The 19,815-nt window shown below is 26.0% G+C and overlaps 1 protein-coding gene across 5 annotated transcripts in view; it reads right to left on the reverse strand.

Moving 5' to 3' along the window:
• Window positions 1-2,790: 2,790 nt before the first annotated feature.
• LOC129963754 (cytosolic carboxypeptidase 1-like) overlaps window positions 2,791-19,815 on the reverse strand; it is a 59,914-nt gene continuing 42,889 nt past the window's right edge. For all 5 annotated transcript variants that reach the window (XM_056078326.1, XM_056078318.1, XM_056078302.1 and 2 more), the window contains 12 exons: window positions 18,408-18,539; window positions 18,114-18,192; window positions 17,832-17,988; window positions 15,926-16,158; window positions 15,129-15,255; window positions 14,978-15,049; window positions 12,717-12,819; window positions 11,834-11,963; window positions 9,852-9,968; window positions 9,047-9,223; window positions 8,039-8,178; window positions 2,791-6,682 (listed from right to left, as the gene is read on the reverse strand). In XM_056078326.1, the coding sequence (XP_055934301.1) occupies window positions 6,583-6,682; window positions 8,039-8,178; window positions 9,047-9,223; window positions 9,852-9,968; window positions 11,834-11,963; window positions 12,717-12,819; window positions 14,978-15,049; window positions 15,129-15,255; window positions 15,926-16,158; window positions 17,832-17,988; window positions 18,114-18,192; window positions 18,408-18,539 (1,567 nt within the window). In that variant the 3' untranslated portion in view covers window positions 2,791-6,582. The remainder of the gene's footprint in view (window positions 6,683-8,038; window positions 8,179-9,046; window positions 9,224-9,851; window positions 9,969-11,833; window positions 11,964-12,716; window positions 12,820-14,977; window positions 15,050-15,128; window positions 15,256-15,925; window positions 16,159-17,831; window positions 17,989-18,113; window positions 18,193-18,407; window positions 18,540-19,815) is intronic.

Below are 19,815 nucleotides of genomic sequence, written 5' to 3' on the forward strand. Positions count from 1 at the left end.
TCAACTTCAGATGCCTTCAGTATAAAGTCTTTGAGAGAGTCACTGCAAACATGTTTTAACAAGGGGGCTCAGTTTCGTCATTTTCAGACCATAAGATCATGTCCATGGTTTCTATACATCGAAGTTTATCTTTGGAACTTTGAACTTCCTAACTATGTCTCTACTTTTTGTTCTTGCTTTTAAAACACGTTGTAAACCAATTTCTCTTTGAATTTTACATTCATCACTTAGCATGGATAAAAAGATATTTTCTGGAGCAGCAAAGTACCCATTTCTTTGAATAATTGGGTCTATAAGAGAGATAGCGTGAATATGAGATAAGATTAAATAGATGTTTGGAACCATACGTACATGATGGTTTTAACTTAATATTAAACCACACAGACACATACACTTTCACAATGTACTCAGCCAGTCTTAAGATTTTCAGTTGCCACATACAGTCGAAGCAAGCGATTGACTAATGTCAATCACCTGGAGTAAGCAAGTTTTCTAGGGTTTCTTAAAGATACATCTAGTGAGCAATTTCCACTTGATACAGCGAAAAACATATCCAATAAATATTTTTGATTTGTACTTAAATCATTTTTGTCTTCCAGAAGAAGAAGGTTATTTTCAATTGTCAAGAAGGTAACCACAGGAAGACAAGCACAGTTTTCTAGCTGCTAACCTATTTCGCCTTTAAACCTATTGGGTCCTTTCGTTTTACCATCTAAATGACAAAAAAGATGTCGCAATGGTAGCTCATTACAAAGGAGCAAACAGATTAACCATTGTAAAGGTCTTCCTATTTCCTTTTCCATCAAAGAAATAACACCATTATTATACCCAGTAAAGCAGATTATATTATACCCAGCAGCAGCATTATTATATCCAAAAGCAGTAAAGTTCAAAAGTTGTTTGTTGTGTTCTCTATCTTTAAGAAATTCGAGTATCCTGTCTTTTCCGGCACCATATTTATGTGTTACATGGCCTAAAAACTTTGATTTCGCTATTAGTGAAATGTGCACTTCTGAAATAACTTTTTATACAACTTACTACCTCTCTTTTCTTGACCAATCGTTGTCTTTTCTGCTATCAAAAAACAATCCTCTATTTTTGGTTATCTGAGTATAACGATTTCTCTAATGAGAACTCTTCGATTTGTTGATATTGCTCTTCTAATTTTCATCCTATTACATAGATTTTGTTTTCTTCTGTGATTACACTGCAAAGCAGCACTAGCTATAGCTGCAGCAGCTCTATCTGATCTTCTGATATGGTCAACAATAGAAGCTACAGATGGCAACTTAATACGCATTTGAGTGCTTTTCCCTTCGTTCAGTTTCGAAGGGTCTGGTAGTTTTATCTCTTCTTGTCTATTTGATGGATCTGGTTGGTCTGTTTCTTCTTGTTTGTGCTCTCTTAAAGAACACTGTTGTTCTTCAGCTATGTCAATAACCATTTCTGGCACACTAGTATTTTTTGCCCGTTTTTGATTAAACTTAACTATTTTCTGTAGTTGTTTACTTTTTTTCCTCCTTCTCTCTTCCACAAAACGCTTGTGGTACCTACATCAATGTTACCTATAACCATTTCCTGTTAGAGCGTTGATCTTTTAGAAACTTGTTCCATAACTGGTACTCCTTTATGCAAGTTCATTAAAATTTACACATTTACAGGCAGGAATATTAAATAAACGTTTAGCTTCTTCTCTAAATTTTCTGAGGTTGGAGTAGAACTTATTTGAACCTTTTCTGTTTTCAGACTTTAATAAATTCCTGTATTTATTATGATAAGCTTTTATCATTCGTAAAATTCTTTTGCTAGAAATAAGGGAATAGAAGCTCTTGACCATATTTGCTCTATTTTGCTAACTAAAGTGTCACATATTTCACTTACAGAAGGATCCTTCGCGGAAGCAATTTTGAGATTATGTCTAATATAACAATAACACTTCATAACAGATTCGTAAGTAGGCAATTCAACTTCAAGCAAATCACGAAACTTCCCAGAAATAGGGCATTCTAACATTTGTCTTGTCTTCACTAACTTAACTTGAGTCATTTTTACTAACTACAAAGTACACAAGCGTATAAATTCACAAATCACTTACGTTAATCATTACACAACAGACGGAGCGGAGACTCAAATCAGCACCAGTTCTGATCTCATCACAATGCAGTCAAAACCCCGCCTCTCCTCAATAACATCTACTTCAGCTATGACTCCGCTTCCTGGATGCCAAACGAATGCAAAAGTAAAATTGTTTTTTTTATTTTTCTATTCATATTATAACACCTATTTAAAGCTTTTTATTTCCTAATGGAAGCTTGCAAAAATCTTTAAAAAGTTGCAAAAAGTGTGTTTTTATGAAAATTTTACGTCCTTGTGGCACCACAAGATGTACTCTAATATATATTTTTATAATTTTTATCTATCTTATCAGTACCAAAAGAAATCTTTTCTACGCTATTACAAATTAAAAATCAAAAGCTGATTATTTCGTTAAAAAAAACCTTTAAAATGTAGCAAAAATTTCAATTTTATGAAATTTTAAAGCTCTTGTGGCATTTCAAGACATACTATAATATTACTTATATTTATAATTTATTTTATCTAAACCAAAAGGCAGCTTTTCTGCGCTATTCCAAAATAAAAATCAAAAGTTCGTTTTTTTGTTCCACACTAATGCTTATGTTGTCGTATATTACGATCATTTTGATGAGAGAAAAGGTGCAACTGGAATATATAGTAGAATTTTCAGCTTTATTTATATGTATATATTAACAAATAAAACATTTATGCACAAATAATTTATAAAATAAAATAGCAACAATAACAAAATCTCACATTTTAAGACATCTATCAGTAATTTACCTTTAATTTATAAACATAAGAATGACACAAATTTCCATAACATTGGATAAAACAGGAAAATAATCTACCAGTATTATACACAAAAAATTCAATTTACAAACTAATTTTCTTAATTGATTCATAATAAACAATACACATTATATAAAACATTATAAACACAGCAATACTGAAACATAGCACACTTAGGAACTTAAAATATAGATAATATCAATGCACACAGAAGAATGGCAAAAAACTGCCTATCAAAGCCAACCATTAAGTATAAATGTAAATAACGTTTTAAAACCAAAAAATAAAATTCAAAACGCCAAACATCATGTGTATTCAAGAATCAAAGTATTTCATGAACAGAAATATGTTAAAATGCTACAAGGTCCCAATTTTGAAATCATTGTGTAATATAATACATTAAAGAATTGCATAAATATTTATTTCTTTTAGCCTCAAATTACAAAGAAGAAAAAAAAGAACTTAAAACCTTAACCAAGTAAAATTTTATTTCAACTTATTATTGTTTGCACTTGATCATTTTTTTTTTTTTAAAATACTCACTTTACATTAACCGTTTGACTACATATTTATTTGAAATGATTTTTTTATTTGAAGCGCATTTAAATTTTTGAAAATGTGAAGGCAGTAGTTTTTACATAAGAATTCATTTATTTCTTATTAGTTAAAATATATACTGCTAAATGATATTGTGACAAGCTAATTAGAAATACAAAAAAAAAAAAGGAAACATAAATTCAAACAAATACAGAACATGTACCCAAAAAATTAAAGCATAATTTGAAATGCATTCAAAATTTCTAAAAAATTAAGATTGATTGTATATATGTATATGCTAGATATTTTGCAACATTTTTTTAATTAAAGGCAATTTATTCTTTCATATTATCAGAAAGTTTTTTTTTTTTTCTCTTTTTTGCAGCATGGCCTTTCTAAGAAGTACAAAAAATTTCCAATAAATCTTATCTAAAAATGGTTAAGACTACTGAACATAGTTCTGCTTTTATCACAGCTCTGTTTGTTAAGAAAAAATTTCTTCGGCAATAAATTTCTAAAATTTATGCACAACCTTCATAATAATCTTACATCCCAAAGATTAAATATCTTTTCTGTACAAAACAAAATTTAAAGTAAATGAACTTAAATATTAGTTAAGATTATTATTAATTTTAACTATGCTTTATAAATTTAAAAACAGAAAAATTTTTTACATCATTTTTCTAATCAATGGGTTGAAAACTGGGATTGAAATTTAATTGCATAATTAGATTTTGCAGTTTATTAATATCTCAAATTTTTTTGTTATTAAAAAAATTACAAAAATGTAATTGTTCTAATCAATTTAATTACTGGTAATTTAATTTAACAATTATAATAGATTTCTCCATCATATTAATAAAAATAATGCTTTGACAAGAAAACATTTTATTTAATTTTAATGCAAATGTTACAAACAGATAATTTTTTTTTTGCTTTGACAAGAAAACATTTTATTTAATTTTAATGCAAATGTTACAAACAGATAAAATATCCTAGGGACAGTGATGGGTTTCTAATTAGGTAGCTGCCTACAGCTCTAGACTGAAAATGGGCCAGATTTAAAAAACTTTTTTTTAAAAGTTTCTTAACAAATAACTAAGCTCGGAAAAAAGTAAAAATTCTATAAATGAAAATATGTTAGAATAATATTAACAAACTGGTCAGATTCCCATAAGTTCGATTGTGTTCACTAGTTATTAGAATATTTATAAAACCAAAGCATCTGCTTCAATAATATTGAATACAAAAGTGAATGTCGGACACTCTAAAGTTATAATAGATAAATAAAAATAATTATATATTTGCAACAGTTAATAAAAAAAATTAAACTAAAACAAATAAGTAATATATAAAAATGTACTGCTTAGGGTCGTAAAATACCTAAATCCACTACTGATTTAAAAACAATATTCTAATTATTCAATATTTTGTTAGCTCTTGTTATTTTTTATTAAGTACAACACACTTATTTTAATAAAAAAACATCAGGAGCCTTTAAGTTCTGTTTAATAATAATATGTGACAACCTTAGTTTATTGTAATAAAATGAACACAACTTTGGTTGAATTAATAACTCTACATCCATTAACAAAGTTTTGATTTAAACTGAATTAATAAAACTCCTGAGGTCTTATAATCCCAAAGTAACTAAATAAAACAAAAATTGCAGAAAGGAATATTCTAAAGTAATAAGTAAATATGTCTTATAAAAATATTTATCACATGCAGGAGAATCAATAAAACACTAATTTCATAAAAAAAAAAAAAATCAGATTCAAACAATGAAAATTATTATATTGTTCGATTCACAATCTTCATGTTCACCAACAATTAAGACAGTTCTCAACTCATTTCCATATGATTTTAACTAGAAAGACACATATCTCATTTTCAGCCAATTGTAGAAATTCTTTATATTAACTGATTCATACTTACCTAACAATACTTTTAAAGCAATACACAACTGAAAATCATAAACACAGAAAAAATATTTTGAGGTAGAGAGGTTTTAGGATAAACATATAATATATTTTTTTATACATATAAAAATTTTAAGTACTTGCTTTAACTAAAATAGTTTTCTTTCATCTATAAACTTAATAAATATGTAAACTAACTGAATTTAGATATAAGCATGGAAGGAAGAAATGGAATAATCCTAAATAAACAATGAAACCTACATATAGAAATTCATCAGAAGTTTTCACATTTTCTTTTGATATTAAAATCAAATCATATAAATATTTGGTGGTTGATGATATTTGAAAATTCATCATTTTGGCAGACATTTTTCTCAGATTCAGAAACATTCTTAGAATATGAATGGCTTTCCTTTACTGAGTTTTCAGAATATTGGTCGCTTATCTAATAAATCAGCTTTATTTTAAAAATTTAAAATATTTTTAATTGCACATATTTTGACAATTAATCATAGCTGGAGCCTTGGATAAATAATACATCAAAATCAAAGCACAGAAATCTTGAACAAAGTATTTACGATGAACTTAGAAGCAACAAAATACTGAGACAAATAGTTTTTAACACAGGCAAAGTTATAGCTAACCAGAAAGGCTTCATATTCTCTCAACTGAGGCATTTGATTAGTAAAAATAATTACATGCAATGCTTTGATACATTCTTGAATTTTCCAATCTATTTGGTTAATCGATGAAATCTAATTTTGAAAGTCTTGATATACATTCTCTAGAAATTTATTTATAAAACTGCTATAAGAATTTCAATCAGGAGAAATTTAAAGTTATAAAAAAGTTTTCTCAATTTCTCAAATGTCAAATAAGCAAATAAGAAATCAATACTTCTGGTTTACTCCAAAAATTCTTTTTAATCTAATAATCTGATCTGAATATACTTTTTCTCAATTTACAATAATACTAAAACGAATCTTAACAGTTTTGAAAACACTGAATATGACATTCTAGTGAATATAAACACTGTTAAAAATTTATTTCATTTAGTAATACATTGTATTTACTCATGGGCTCGCATTGTGCACATTTGTTACGACTTAATACAAATAAATTCTAATGAAATAAAATATACATTCCAAATATAATAGAATTTTATTTAATATTTAATAAGTAGAAAATGATGAACTTATATAAATTTAGATAATATTATTCTGCCTATATTATTATACATAAGTTCAAACTATAATCATATTGTTTGCTCGTCTTCATCACAGTCATCAAATTCATCATCAGTTTCAGTAGAAGTAGATGAAGTACAAAATTTAGATCTGGATGGTTTCTCAAAGCTGAAAATACAATTTTAAATTACTTCATGAATTTAAAAAGAACTAATATAATATTTAAAAAACTATTAAAATTATTTAATCAAGCAATAATTTTCCAATTAATTATCTTCCATTTTAATAAAAAAATTAGTCATTTGTGGTGTTTATTTGGCTACATTGAAATTACGAAGTACACCCAGCTTCTACTAATGTGTGTTAATAATATCTCTCTAAGAAGTTCTTTCCCAGTCTTTTTCGTGAACAATTTTTTCATAGTAGATATTATTCAAATGAAAAGTAATTTCTCTTTACTGTTTTTTTTTCCACTAAATGAAGGCATATTCAAAAGAAATGTTGCATTTCAATCAAGTTATTATCTATCATCTATGAGAATTAATATCTATCATTGGACAAACAGGGGGAAAAAAAAGGATAAGCATTCATGCACACTGACCTAAGTTAAATTATTTTCAGTTAGCAGTTACTAACAAAAAGTGAAGTTCTTATGAAGAATAAAAATAATGGAATTTAAAGCATGCTGTTTTCATATAGATGGTCATTATTTAACTGAATTGTTTTCTCTTGTTTTTCTGTTCTTATAAAAATTCAGACTCCAAAGAACATTCTTCATAATATTTTTCTTTTCAGATTAATATTTTTCTAATGATAGTTAAAATTTTAAATTTAATTAGCTTCTTTTTTAAAATATCCAATTTTATTTAATCGAAAAATTAATTTATACCTATAATTTTGCAATACATAGCTATTTTAAATTTCTATATAATTTTTTTATAATAGAAAAAAATTGCTAATTAATTCAAATATGTCATCTATTTCATATCTATCCAACTAAAAAATAACTTTTATGGTTATAGTATTCAAGGTATGAATTAATATTAAGTCTAAAAGATTATGTATAGATATTAAACCCAATTCAATTAACTTAATTTCACATAAATACTAATAAGATGCATTTGAATTAAAAATATAAGATAAAATAAAAGTATGAGTGTATTAGCAGTATGTTTGCAAAATGATGAAAACACGAGAATACAAATCAATTTTGCTAAGCATCTAATGAATTATAAAGTCTTACCTCTATGAAGCCATGCATGATTAAATTTGTACATTGCAATAGCATTTATTGTGAATGTGCATGGCAGATTTATGACTTTCCAAAACATATAAAGATTTAATAACTCTGATTCAGATAGCAGTATGAATTTAGGATGACAGAAAGGATTTAAATATCACTTTATGACTGGATTTCAAATAGAAATTCTATCTTTGTTTCAACCTATAAAATAATTTATCAAAAGTAACCTATGAATAAAATGTAAATTGTCAAACTAATAGAAGTATGCACATATGACCAACCTTGAAAGGGGAAAAGATTTCACATCTATAGGTATAGAACTCCATACTCGGTTGCTGTGAGCATCAATCACTAGTTTTCCAAAACACTGACATAATTTCATTCCAGTATCTTCGAGTTGTGGAATACCCATATGATAACCCTATATTGAAAAAAGTATATAAAGTTGTATATTTTGGTACATAGTAAATGGTAAAATGCATAATTAATTATTTTATATGTTTCACAAGCTGTAATAAAAGTAAAAACACACACACAAAAAAAGCAACAACATATTTCAACATGTTAAATGCTGTAAACGATAAGCTTCTGGAACACATGCCACTTGATCTACTCTAGAATGTTCCACTCTTTACACAAAATGACTTAACCAAACTCTGAAACATTGTTTACCACACATATTTGCTTTTAATTACAATAAGTTTAGCTTCAGATTCATCAATCCAATGGTTTGGATTCTACGTTCTTGAGATTTGAAATTGGGAATTCTTTAAAGATCTCAAGTAATTCAATGGAATGGTTTCTATGTTCTTGAGGTTTGAAAATCGAAACTTCTTAAGAACTCATCACATGAATTTCCATTGCAAAGGACAAGACAAATACCATTTTAAAGGTCCTCTAAAGGATGCTCTCCCTGAAACTCTTCTCTTAAGTAAAAGATCAACGTACTCAAAAATTTTCTTTTCCTGTTAAAATGAATAGATTAAGATCTAAGGCTCTATGAAAAATATAGTTTGTCCTAATGTGAACTTATTCCTCATTTTTTCTTCTCAAAAGAACTAAAGAACATCAAGCATATTTTCTTTTCTTTAACCACTTACAGATCATATCTAATAAGCAAATATAAAAAGCAGTAACAGAAATACAAAAATTAATAAAAAAAATAATTATTCAAATAGCAATGATGAAAAAAATAATTTAATTTTGAACTAACACAAAACAATACTAGTCAACAAGTACTTAGAAATTATAATTTTTTTATGCACAAAAACAAAATAAATAAATCTTACAGCATATTTTCCTTGACTACAACCTCCATAAGAACATTCTAAGGTATAACTCAGAGCAACATCAAATTGCCTCCAGACAGTAACTCTTCCAGTAGACTCACGACACCTTTCAATAGTAAAATCACAATCCTCTAGGCTGAAAGTTGGCGCCATTTCGTCCATCAAAATAGGAAGTATCTGTATAAATACAATGCAAATAAGGCATCTAACATCAAAATATTTAATGCTTTTTCATTGAAAAATTTAAAAGAGAGTTAAGCCTCTAGTTCAAAACATAACAGCATAATGATATTTTAATTTTAATTCACCTATTTTTATTTTGTTTATAAAATTTGTTCTAAATTCTAAACAATAACATGAGCAAAAAGTTGCATTTTGTATCGTAAAGTGGATGATAACTAAACATTTTTATTATAACATTTTGTATCGTAAGTGAATTTCCAGTAACTAAAACAAATAAAGATATTATTGTAAAAGAGAATATTTAAGAAATATTTATTTAAATTAGAGAAAAAAAATGTACAGAACTAGTACTGATACCTCTAAAAAGTTTATTTTCCAAATTTTAAAATAATTTAAAAATTATTTTCATACAATAATATGCCAGGATATTTTTGAGGAAAAGCCTTAAAAATTTTGTTATTTTTAAATTTCCAATTACAATTTTGAAAAACTATCCAATCTATGTGCCATATTTGGTTGTTCTAAATCCAACAGTTTGTCTTGTAAAATATTTTTTTTTCACTATGCATGACACGATTTATAGATAGTCTATAAATATAATCTACATGTCAAAAAGTCATACCTTAAAACTTTCACAGTCAGGCTTTGTTTCATCACTTGGCCACCAGGATTGTTCTGGATTGCAACCAAAAAAGAATGCATTGCTTCTACGAGAATGCCCATGGTAATCACAAAATGCCTAAAGTATTTTAAAAATTTGATACAAAAAATATACATTATTCGAAAAGGGGAGATTGTTTATTAAAAATATGGTATATTTCAATCAACTGTTTTAGAAAAATTCTCAAACAAAACATTTTATGAAAAAAGACAAGGACATATTCTTGAGCATGAAGTTATGAAATATTCTAAAATATTTCACAACAAATTGAACTGAATATTGAAACACAACATCTAATTAATACCATATGGTATTGATGAGTTACATAATTTTAATTACATAATGATTGCAATCAGTTAACCCCTTAACTCCTGTGCTTCCTGTACTATATAATAAGCTTTTTTTTTTGGTCACAGAAATGTAGTGTTACATTGATTCAATTCACTATACCCCTTCAGTATAAAAAATGCAATGGAAGTCATTCTTTTGAATCGCAATGACTATGCATAATGCTATTGAGACTATAAGATTAAAACCAAGATAATCTACTGCATTGGCTTATTGATCATGAGAAAGTAAAGAAGAAAGGAAATACACATTTCATTCATGTTACTAATTCTAAGTATATATCGTAAATTTTTGCTCAAGTCAATGATATATATGCACATTTTACACATAGAATAATTTTTCCATCTTATTCTAATGTAATACTCCATTCTACAAGAAGTATTATGCCTTTTATAGCTGTTTTTTTTTCTAATTTGTTTGAAAGAGTAAGTGTTTTTCAGATAAAAAAATATATGTTAAATGTAAACTAACCACCACAAGGATGTTAATAAATACCAATATTTTTCACATCATATAATTATTTATGAAAATAATATTGCATCAAATCATCTTATGGGCCGAAGTGGTTAAATTGACTTATTTTTACATCCTTTTGTACTAAAACAAATGATATAACAAATGAATTTAAAATTATAAATCATATCTGGCATATTTTGATAAGACATAAAGATTATGAAAAATGTCCAAATACGTTCTAGGATTGATAAAACATTGCAGATATAGAATTCTATGATTATTGCTCAAACAACAAACATGTTAATATTTTTACATATATACGAAGGCACAAAAACAAAATTTAAAAGGAGTGCACTTATCATATTTCAGTGTAGGCTATCAAAATTCAGCCAGGATAGGTAAAGAGCATTTCACTTCATAAGTAAACTCAAATATATTCTCCAATCTCATTTACAGAAATATATCAAAACTGCAATCACATTTTTGTAATAAATGGCAATATTGTGCATTTTGCTTGGTACAAAAAATATAAAACAAAGAGCTCACTTCACAAAATGCACAAAGAGTTTAAGTGCATTTTTAATTTTCTTTTCAAAAATCAGCCAAATTTTCCAATGAAAATATATTCAAATTATGATCAAGTATTACTAAATCAATTTACTCCAAGTTTAAACCACATCAGGATTTGACAAATAATTGTACAGCTGCACATAATAATTAAAAAAAATTAAATTAGAATTCAAATTAATTTAAAAAAATAAGCAACTTTTTAAAATTTTAAAGCGATATTTAAATTTTTTCAAAGATTATCCAGGGCTACTGTTTCTCCCTTTTTATACTACTTAATTTTTAAAAATATTTTATCAGTTTTCTCAACGTTATGTTTTACTTTCAAATTATCACATCTAATTTTTGATCACGTCAGTAAATACATCTTTGAAAAAATTAATAGTATAAAAAGTATCAGCATGTGCATATGTGCACACAAACACACACTATCAGAATTTTATACAATGCAGTTTATTAACCTTAATTTATATTATTATATCATTAATGAAAAAAAAATATTATTAAAAAAATATTCTTACAAAATAACATTTTGATAATATAAAGAACCATAACAGATTATGAATACACACCTGAGGTTTTTTACTTTTAGATGCCAAGTAATGGAATAATGATTTTGTATAATATATTGTAGGATGTAAATGCGCATTAGGGGTAATCCACTGGCGATTTAAATCTTGACCAGACAGAGAAAGTCGATGACTATAAAAACACAAAAGTTGACATTATAATAAGAATTAGAAAAATATCTATTATTCCTAATAAATAAATTAATTTTGCTTATGAATGTTTAAGTTTTCTTTTGGCTCTTTTTATAAAAATTTCTTTTATCACTTTAAATAATGTAATATATTTGGAATCTTTCTTTTTGTTATCAAGATGGTATAAAATGATCAAAACAACTGAAAATTTATTATTTATGAATGATATTTTTTTTTTCCTTCAAAAACCTTTGTTAAAAGACTTTTTTTTTTTTTTTTTAACAAAGCAAATAAAACTTCAAAATAAATAATATTTTGGTACACAACTAAATGACCTCTCTTCTTTTATAAATATTAATTATGATTAATTGTAAAAATACTATTTATAACTTACAATTTGAATGCTCTCCATAGTAAAACAAATAGATAATTAATTGGGAAAACTCATAGGAAAACATTGTTGCATAGTTTAAATTGTGACATTAGTAATTCTTTTTATTCAAAAATTCTATTTTCAGATTTCAATATCATAATAAAATATTTCTTTTTCTTAGTAATATTATTTATGCATGCAATATAGTGATATATATATTTTTTAAATCTTAAATCAGCACTAAAACAAGAAAACTTTTCTAAAGAGAATAAATTACATAATAATAAAGGAAATGGACAGCAATATAATATATTATTATTTCAGACTTGAGACTAATTATTTAAAAATATGAATCATAATTAAAGCAATCAACATACTCACCATCCATTTATTACTCCATCAGGATTGAGCATTGGCACAACCTTAAAAATATAGCTATCTCTCAGTTTTTGGGCTTTGTTTGAAAGTAGAAAATCTAATGATCCTGCAAAAAAAAACCCAAAAAAACTTTCATGTTAGAATACAATTTATAAATAGTACTGAAAATTAATTTTGTTGTAGGAATAGGCAACTGAATATTTTAAATTGTGAGAAACAATGAAATCTTATAAAAAATATCCAGAATTAATTTTTCATAGATGGATTGTCACTGATGTTTTCCTTATTCCTGATGCTTTGCAACAATAATTTAAAATCCTCTTTATTTTTTAATCTTAAAACTCAAAATAAATTATCTTGTGGTGAAAGCTTATAAGCCAGTTAACAACTACACTGTAAGAGCAATTGGTTTTGTATTGTGGTCATGTTACTGGACAGTGAACTACAAGGTCCCAGGTTCTATCCTCGCTCATCACGCATCTCAATTCGCCACAATCTATTTCTTGAAACCAATTTTGCCCCTGAACTGTTTTTTTTTTTATTTCTACAATATTTTTAATTATAGATAAATAGTACAATTACAGTTACAAAAATGAAAATATTTAATATTTTCAATATCCTAGAGTCTCAATATATTTGCAAATAATCCAATATCTGAAAATGTGTTTAAATTTTTCCTTAAATGCAAGTGCCAAGAAATTAAAATATTTTTTTACATTTATAAAATATTATTTACATTTTTTTATGATGTAATTCATAACACACAAGCTAATTAAGCTTATTAAATATTGTGATCTTTTTTTTAGTTTCATAGTAGAGTGAAGAAAATTATGAAGAGAATTTGTACATATACTGTACATAGATTTGATACAGATTTAAAATTTCAGTGCAAGACCACAAGACACATTTCATACATACAACTCTTAGCTTTTTTTAACAATTACGTTCAAAGACACAGAATTATTCTTTTTATCGAAGACTTAGATATGAAATTTAATATGAATATACAATTTTATGTAAAAACCTTAAACCAAATTTCATCTTTCTGTTGTTATCATGCTCATTGGTACATGAAGAGAAAGATAATATTATTAAAAATTTTTTTATTTCTGATACAAGATACATCTACAATGTGTAGATATGGGAATTTTGCGATTAACTTGTTTTATTATTATTACAATACTTTCTCTAAAATCAATCGATATTAAGAATAATACAGTAGAATGATACATTCATAAAAAATATTTTTTTGGTTTAATAATATATATCTGAGAAGGGGGGGGGGAGGTAAACTTATATCAATGCCAGGCAACAAAAATAACTCAAGTATTCTTATTACTTGTTCTACTCTCTGTAAAACCCCCTCTTTGCATGGAATTTCTTTAGTAAAAGTGGTAGAGACAGTGATCTCTTTCAAATTTAGTGTCAACTCTGGAAGCCGCAAGAACATTAAAATGCTGGTGAACGCAAGAACTTTCGATTCTAAGTAGAATTATTTATAAGGTCTTTTGCTCTTTCCCTGGAGTCAGATTCTGATCGTAATATCCACCTTGAGAAACAGCCTCTGAAGATTCAAAAATTCCAGTCTGGTGATCACTGGTTACGATGATAACTCTGTTGTGACCACAGGTCACTTATTCCGTGATTTGTCTCTGCTCGCCTCCTCCCATTGCCATATGTAAAAACCCTTCTTTGCATGTAATTCCTTTAGTATAAGTGGTAGAAACAATGATCACTTCCAAATTTAGTCCCAAATTTTTATTCACATTTTGATACGGGACACAGCACAAAAGTAAAACATACAATACGAAAAGAAACACAAACACTGTAACAGAGCACCATTCTCCTCCTCGATTTCCAACCGATCTCTCTCTTCATCCTTGTTCTCCTCCCCCACTCACCATTAGGCAAGCGGAGTTGCTATAAGTGGTGAGCAGAGTTACCAAAATTGGCATGCCTTACACTCTCCAAAAACCCTATTCATGCAGTAATATAATTGCATGCACTGCAGTATGGATGATGGATCTTTTGAGATTTTAAGACCTATATATGAGGCTTTCTATTCAGATACCTTGATCTCTACCAATATGCTACTGTGATATCTTTCAACATAGCACTTTGAAGATTATTAAAGATTGGAAGAAAATGTTTTTTTCAGATGAAAGAATTTCATTATTAATTCAAACAATTCATTCAATGAATAATTAGTTTTTATAAATTTATAATTATTAAAATAAATGTCAAATTTGTACAGAATCTAATACCTTTCATGACCCAAGAAGAATTGCTTTCTCCAGGATGAACTCTGGCAGTTAGAAAAATATATGGACGATTGGCTGGAAAAAGATATTAAGAATCAGAAACATAAGCAACTTACAGTAATGAAAATGATAGTGATATATAAAAACTTCTTACTGTCTAGTGGTTTTGATGTTATTGTCAATAGAGGAACTGAGTTTCCAGCTAAAGTTCTACATAATTCATCTTTCTTAAAATATATTGATGTTGTATCATAACTGTTTAACCAATAATAAAGATGTGTCTGAAAAAGATTAAAAAAGTATTTCTAATATTACTCAAATATTAATCAAAAATTAGCTGGCATAAGAGAAAAGGTAAAATAACATCCTATGCATACTGCAGTGAATAACTTATTTCTAAAAACAATGATTTTTTTTAATGATGCAAAATTTAGTGAAGCAAAAAAAAAAAAAAAAAAAAAAAATGCACAACAAGGATATAAAAAAATCTGCTTAATTATATTATATTTAATTTTAAAATGAAAATAAATTTTAAAAGCAGAAGAATAAAAAACAAATTTTAACATTTAAGAACAGTTTTCTGTATGGGCATTGGCAGCAAATGAGCATATTAAAAGTAAGGGGGAAAATATATTACTTTAAGTTAAAATGGTCTCCCAACATAGAAATGATTTTTAGTAACAAAGAATCAGGTATATAAATTATTACATTTCAAATCATGACATACCTCAACACTTTCAGTATTGTTTAATGTATCAATCTTTTTCTGTATCATTAAATAGAAATGAAATAACTGTTTTAATGTACATGAAAAAACACACAAAAGAAACAAAGTCTTATTGAAATAGAAAATTCTTAATGTAATATTATCTAAAAGATATAAGAAAGGAATTCAAAGAAAATATTATATTCAGTTCTGAATGCTAAACAGTTTAAGAAAAGAAGTCACACCTGAAGTGTTGTAAAGGTATAAGGATAGTGATAGGCAAGATAGCAGACATCATTTGTATGTTCGAAAGTAACAGTGAATGTTAAAGTGTAATAAGGCTTGTTACGAAGAATGGAGTTAGTTGAAGGGCCTTGAGTATAATGATTTCGAAAATAGCAGATGTCAGATCCAGCTCGAATCCAACCTTGCTTTTTCTCCATATGATTTCTTACAGAAAACATTACTGGACACATACCTAAAATAAAATATGGACTGTAATTTTAACTAGTATCAGATAATGGAAATTTTTAAGCACGGAAAAATTAAACAGTCTCAAAAGTTAGTTAAAATTACGAAAACAAAAACCTAAATAGCAATATAAATTATAAAAAACATTAAATCATTTAGTTGATAAAGCCCATTAAAGATATGTTTTCAAAGTTTATTAGAGTTTATATTTAATTGTACATAAAATTCAAATTCATTCACTCAAATTCCCCAACTAGAACCATTTGAAAAAAAATTATCAGCAACTAAGTAATTTTATTAGCTCTGCACAATGGTAAATACCTGTTCATAAATGCCTGTACCCATTAATGCAATGAAAAACTAATATATAGTCTTTAAAAAAATTCGAGGACAATTGAAAGAAAAAACATGTAATTTTTTCACTACCAATTTCTGCCTAATCCCTATTTAAATAATACAATGTCTGAACTGTAATGGTAGATTTTCTCCTTATTCTCAATTAGTAAAAAGATAAAGAAAATCATCTTGACTTTTAAAACTTATTAAAAGCAACTATTTAATACTTAACTGATTTACCCCAAAGTCATGCAAAAAATTATAAATTAGTATTAAGTCATTTACAGACACTGCAATTTGAGGCAAAATCTATGCAAAATGCCTAACATCTCAATAATTCTATGGACTTTCAGTTGAATCAAAACATAAACTCATTCCCAAAACAAAAAGGGTCATCTAATTAGATGATAGGAAAAATAAGCTATTTAAGTTATAAAATAAATAAATATTATTAATCTATAATAGCTAAAAGATTTTCCAACTGAATTTTTTTAGTGTCAAAATAATTTTTTTAAGGAATGAAGGGAGCTTTAACACAATGAAAAAAAAATTAAGTTCTTATTTAGGAATAATTATTTTTAAAAATAGGTTCTTATTTAGTTCTTATTTATTTTTATACTTTGTTTTATCACGTCTATAATTCATAGACAATAAATAAGACAATTGATTATAACTTCTTCAATAAAAAGTGCAAATTATATATATCTATCAAATAATTTTTTTGATAAATTAGTTGATGATAGGCTAAATTATCTATGGAATATAAACTGACATTTAATAATGAAACTAAATTTGATTATTAAAAAACAGTGCTCAAAAGTTAAGAGGAAACAGAAAACGGGCAGATATTACTTATCTAATAAAAATATTATTTATTTACCAAAGGTATATTAATATTTTATATATCAAGCAAGATTTTATATGTATAATATAAACAATGATTACAATATGTTGCAACAAATATTTTATTAATGTTGATAAACTAATAATGATTGACTCAGAAAAAAGCAAATAATATCTAATTTAATAAGAAATATTTTAAAGGAAAGAAAAGGAGGATATTTATAAAATTTAATTATTGGATATAATAAATCTTTAAAAAAACAACTACAAAAACAAATAAAAAATATATCTTATTGAATAAAATTTTAACAATAATAAAACTGCTTGCATAAAATATTATATATGAAATTTTTTTAAATAAATAAAAAAATTAAATATTTTAAATAAAAAAATTTTAATAAAAAAATTAAATATTTTAAATAAAAAAATTATATAAATATATAAATATTAAAAAAAATATCAAATTTTTTTAATAAATAAAAAAAATAAAAATCGCATTACCTTCATTGAACTGACTAGTAGACTTTTCCATGTTAATGATGTTAAATGTGTATGGGCAATTAGCTTTCATACCAGACACTTCGAAATAAAACCATTGTATATGGCCCTTGGAATTAATATCTGGATTTAGTATGAGATCATATTCTTCTCCCCCTTTCTAAAACAAAACAATAACAACAAAAAGATTTTTCAGACTGAAAATGTAATGATCGTCTTAAAATAAAAATATAAACTATTTAAAGAGTCTATATTGAGTCATTTTTCATACAGAATTTTACTTACCCAAAAAACTTTTCTGAGATTCCCACTTTCAAATCTTGCTTCAAATTGAAGATGCTCATATTGTTTTTCACTTTGAATGCTATCAATATTTAAAAATTTCGATAAATTACCAGAATGTGTTTTAATTTTACACAACAATTATCATTAACTGTTTAAATAAAATTCAAGTAAAAAAAATCAAGCCTTTTAAATTAATGCACCAATAATTAGAAATAGTAAAAAAAAAAAAAAAAACCCTATTATATTCTTTAAATGCATTTTTAAGAAAAAACAAAGAAAGTGAAAAAATATTACCGATGATGATCAATATTGACTGAAGATCCAAAATTTGAGGAGCTTTCATTCATCAAAGTATCAAGATTATAAATTTCTGTATAAAAACGATCATTCTGAGCCATTTCTTCACAATATTTGTAAATTTTGTGCCTGTAAAAGAAAAAAAAATCGTCAAAATAAAAATTCTCTACATGAAATTCCTTAAATATTCATTCCATACATATATATTAAAACTGTTCTATACATGTGATAAGCTCAATAGCAGCAGTGATGAATTTCAGTATTTTGTAACCTCTATTTTTAAACAAGAAAAGTTACTTTCATTTTCATAATATGAGAATGAAAATAATAATAAGGCAATGATTTATTTTTTTTATTTTATGAATTTTATTTGCATTTATTTTAGTTGATCTACAATGATTCTAAACTGCTTATTACTACCTTTTATATACACAATATTGCAGCAAAAGTTTAGTGTTTATAAATATTCTAATAATCAAATGAATGAAATAGATATATAGGAGTCAGCCCTATTATACTGGAGAATATATTGATGTTATTCTAATAATAATTGATAAAATTTATATTTTTAACAATTTTTTTTTATTTTACAACAAAGAAAATAAAATTTTAAACGCCCTATTTGTGATCCACTTCCAGCCTAGAGCTCTAGAGATTACCTAATCGAAAATCTGCCACTGAGTATTAGTAATCTTTAATTCACCTGTTCCTAAAAACTGATTTGAAGTAAGAAAAAGATTTAAATGTTAAATATAAATAAGAAGTCACATTCAATTTAAGAATTACAATTAAAAATTCAAAATAATGTTGTATGACTTTTGAAAGAATTATTTTAAATTTATTTTCAAATAATATTTTAAATATTATTGTTCCTTGTAATAAGTATCTTATCTAATATTTTACTCAATTTTTTCAGTAATTAATTAAAAATTACTCTTAATCTATTTCAAATCCTTGATCAAGCTTTGCAATGCAGTTATTGTAAAGCTGAAGACAATCTTTAGAGTAGCTACCAAGTATCGAAGATTCATATTAAGCAGGAAAATTAGAGTGAATGCAAGAATTTTTCTGCAATTTAACAACAAAAGAAAAGTTTCAGAATTATTAATGACATTTTGCTTACTTTATACAATATGAAGATATTTAACTTCACATGAAAATATTAAAAATAATTTGCTTTCTATTACTAAACTTGCACAACAAGTTAATTCGTTTGTTGTTAAATATGTGAAGTGTTGACAGTTTGAAGTACAAAAATGGAAGGAAATTTCGAACATCTTGGTTAATTTGTATTTGCAATTTATTTTGATTATTGATTATATAATGATCAAACAGAAAACATCTTATATAATTATTCATATCAAACAATATCCTTTACTAAATTTCTTGATAAAAGTAAAGATAA

The sequence above is a fragment of the Argiope bruennichi genome, chromosome 1, assembly GCF_947563725.1.
Source record: "Argiope bruennichi chromosome 1, qqArgBrue1.1, whole genome shotgun sequence".
NCBI classification, from domain to species: domain Eukaryota; kingdom Metazoa; phylum Arthropoda; class Arachnida; order Araneae; family Araneidae; genus Argiope; species Argiope bruennichi.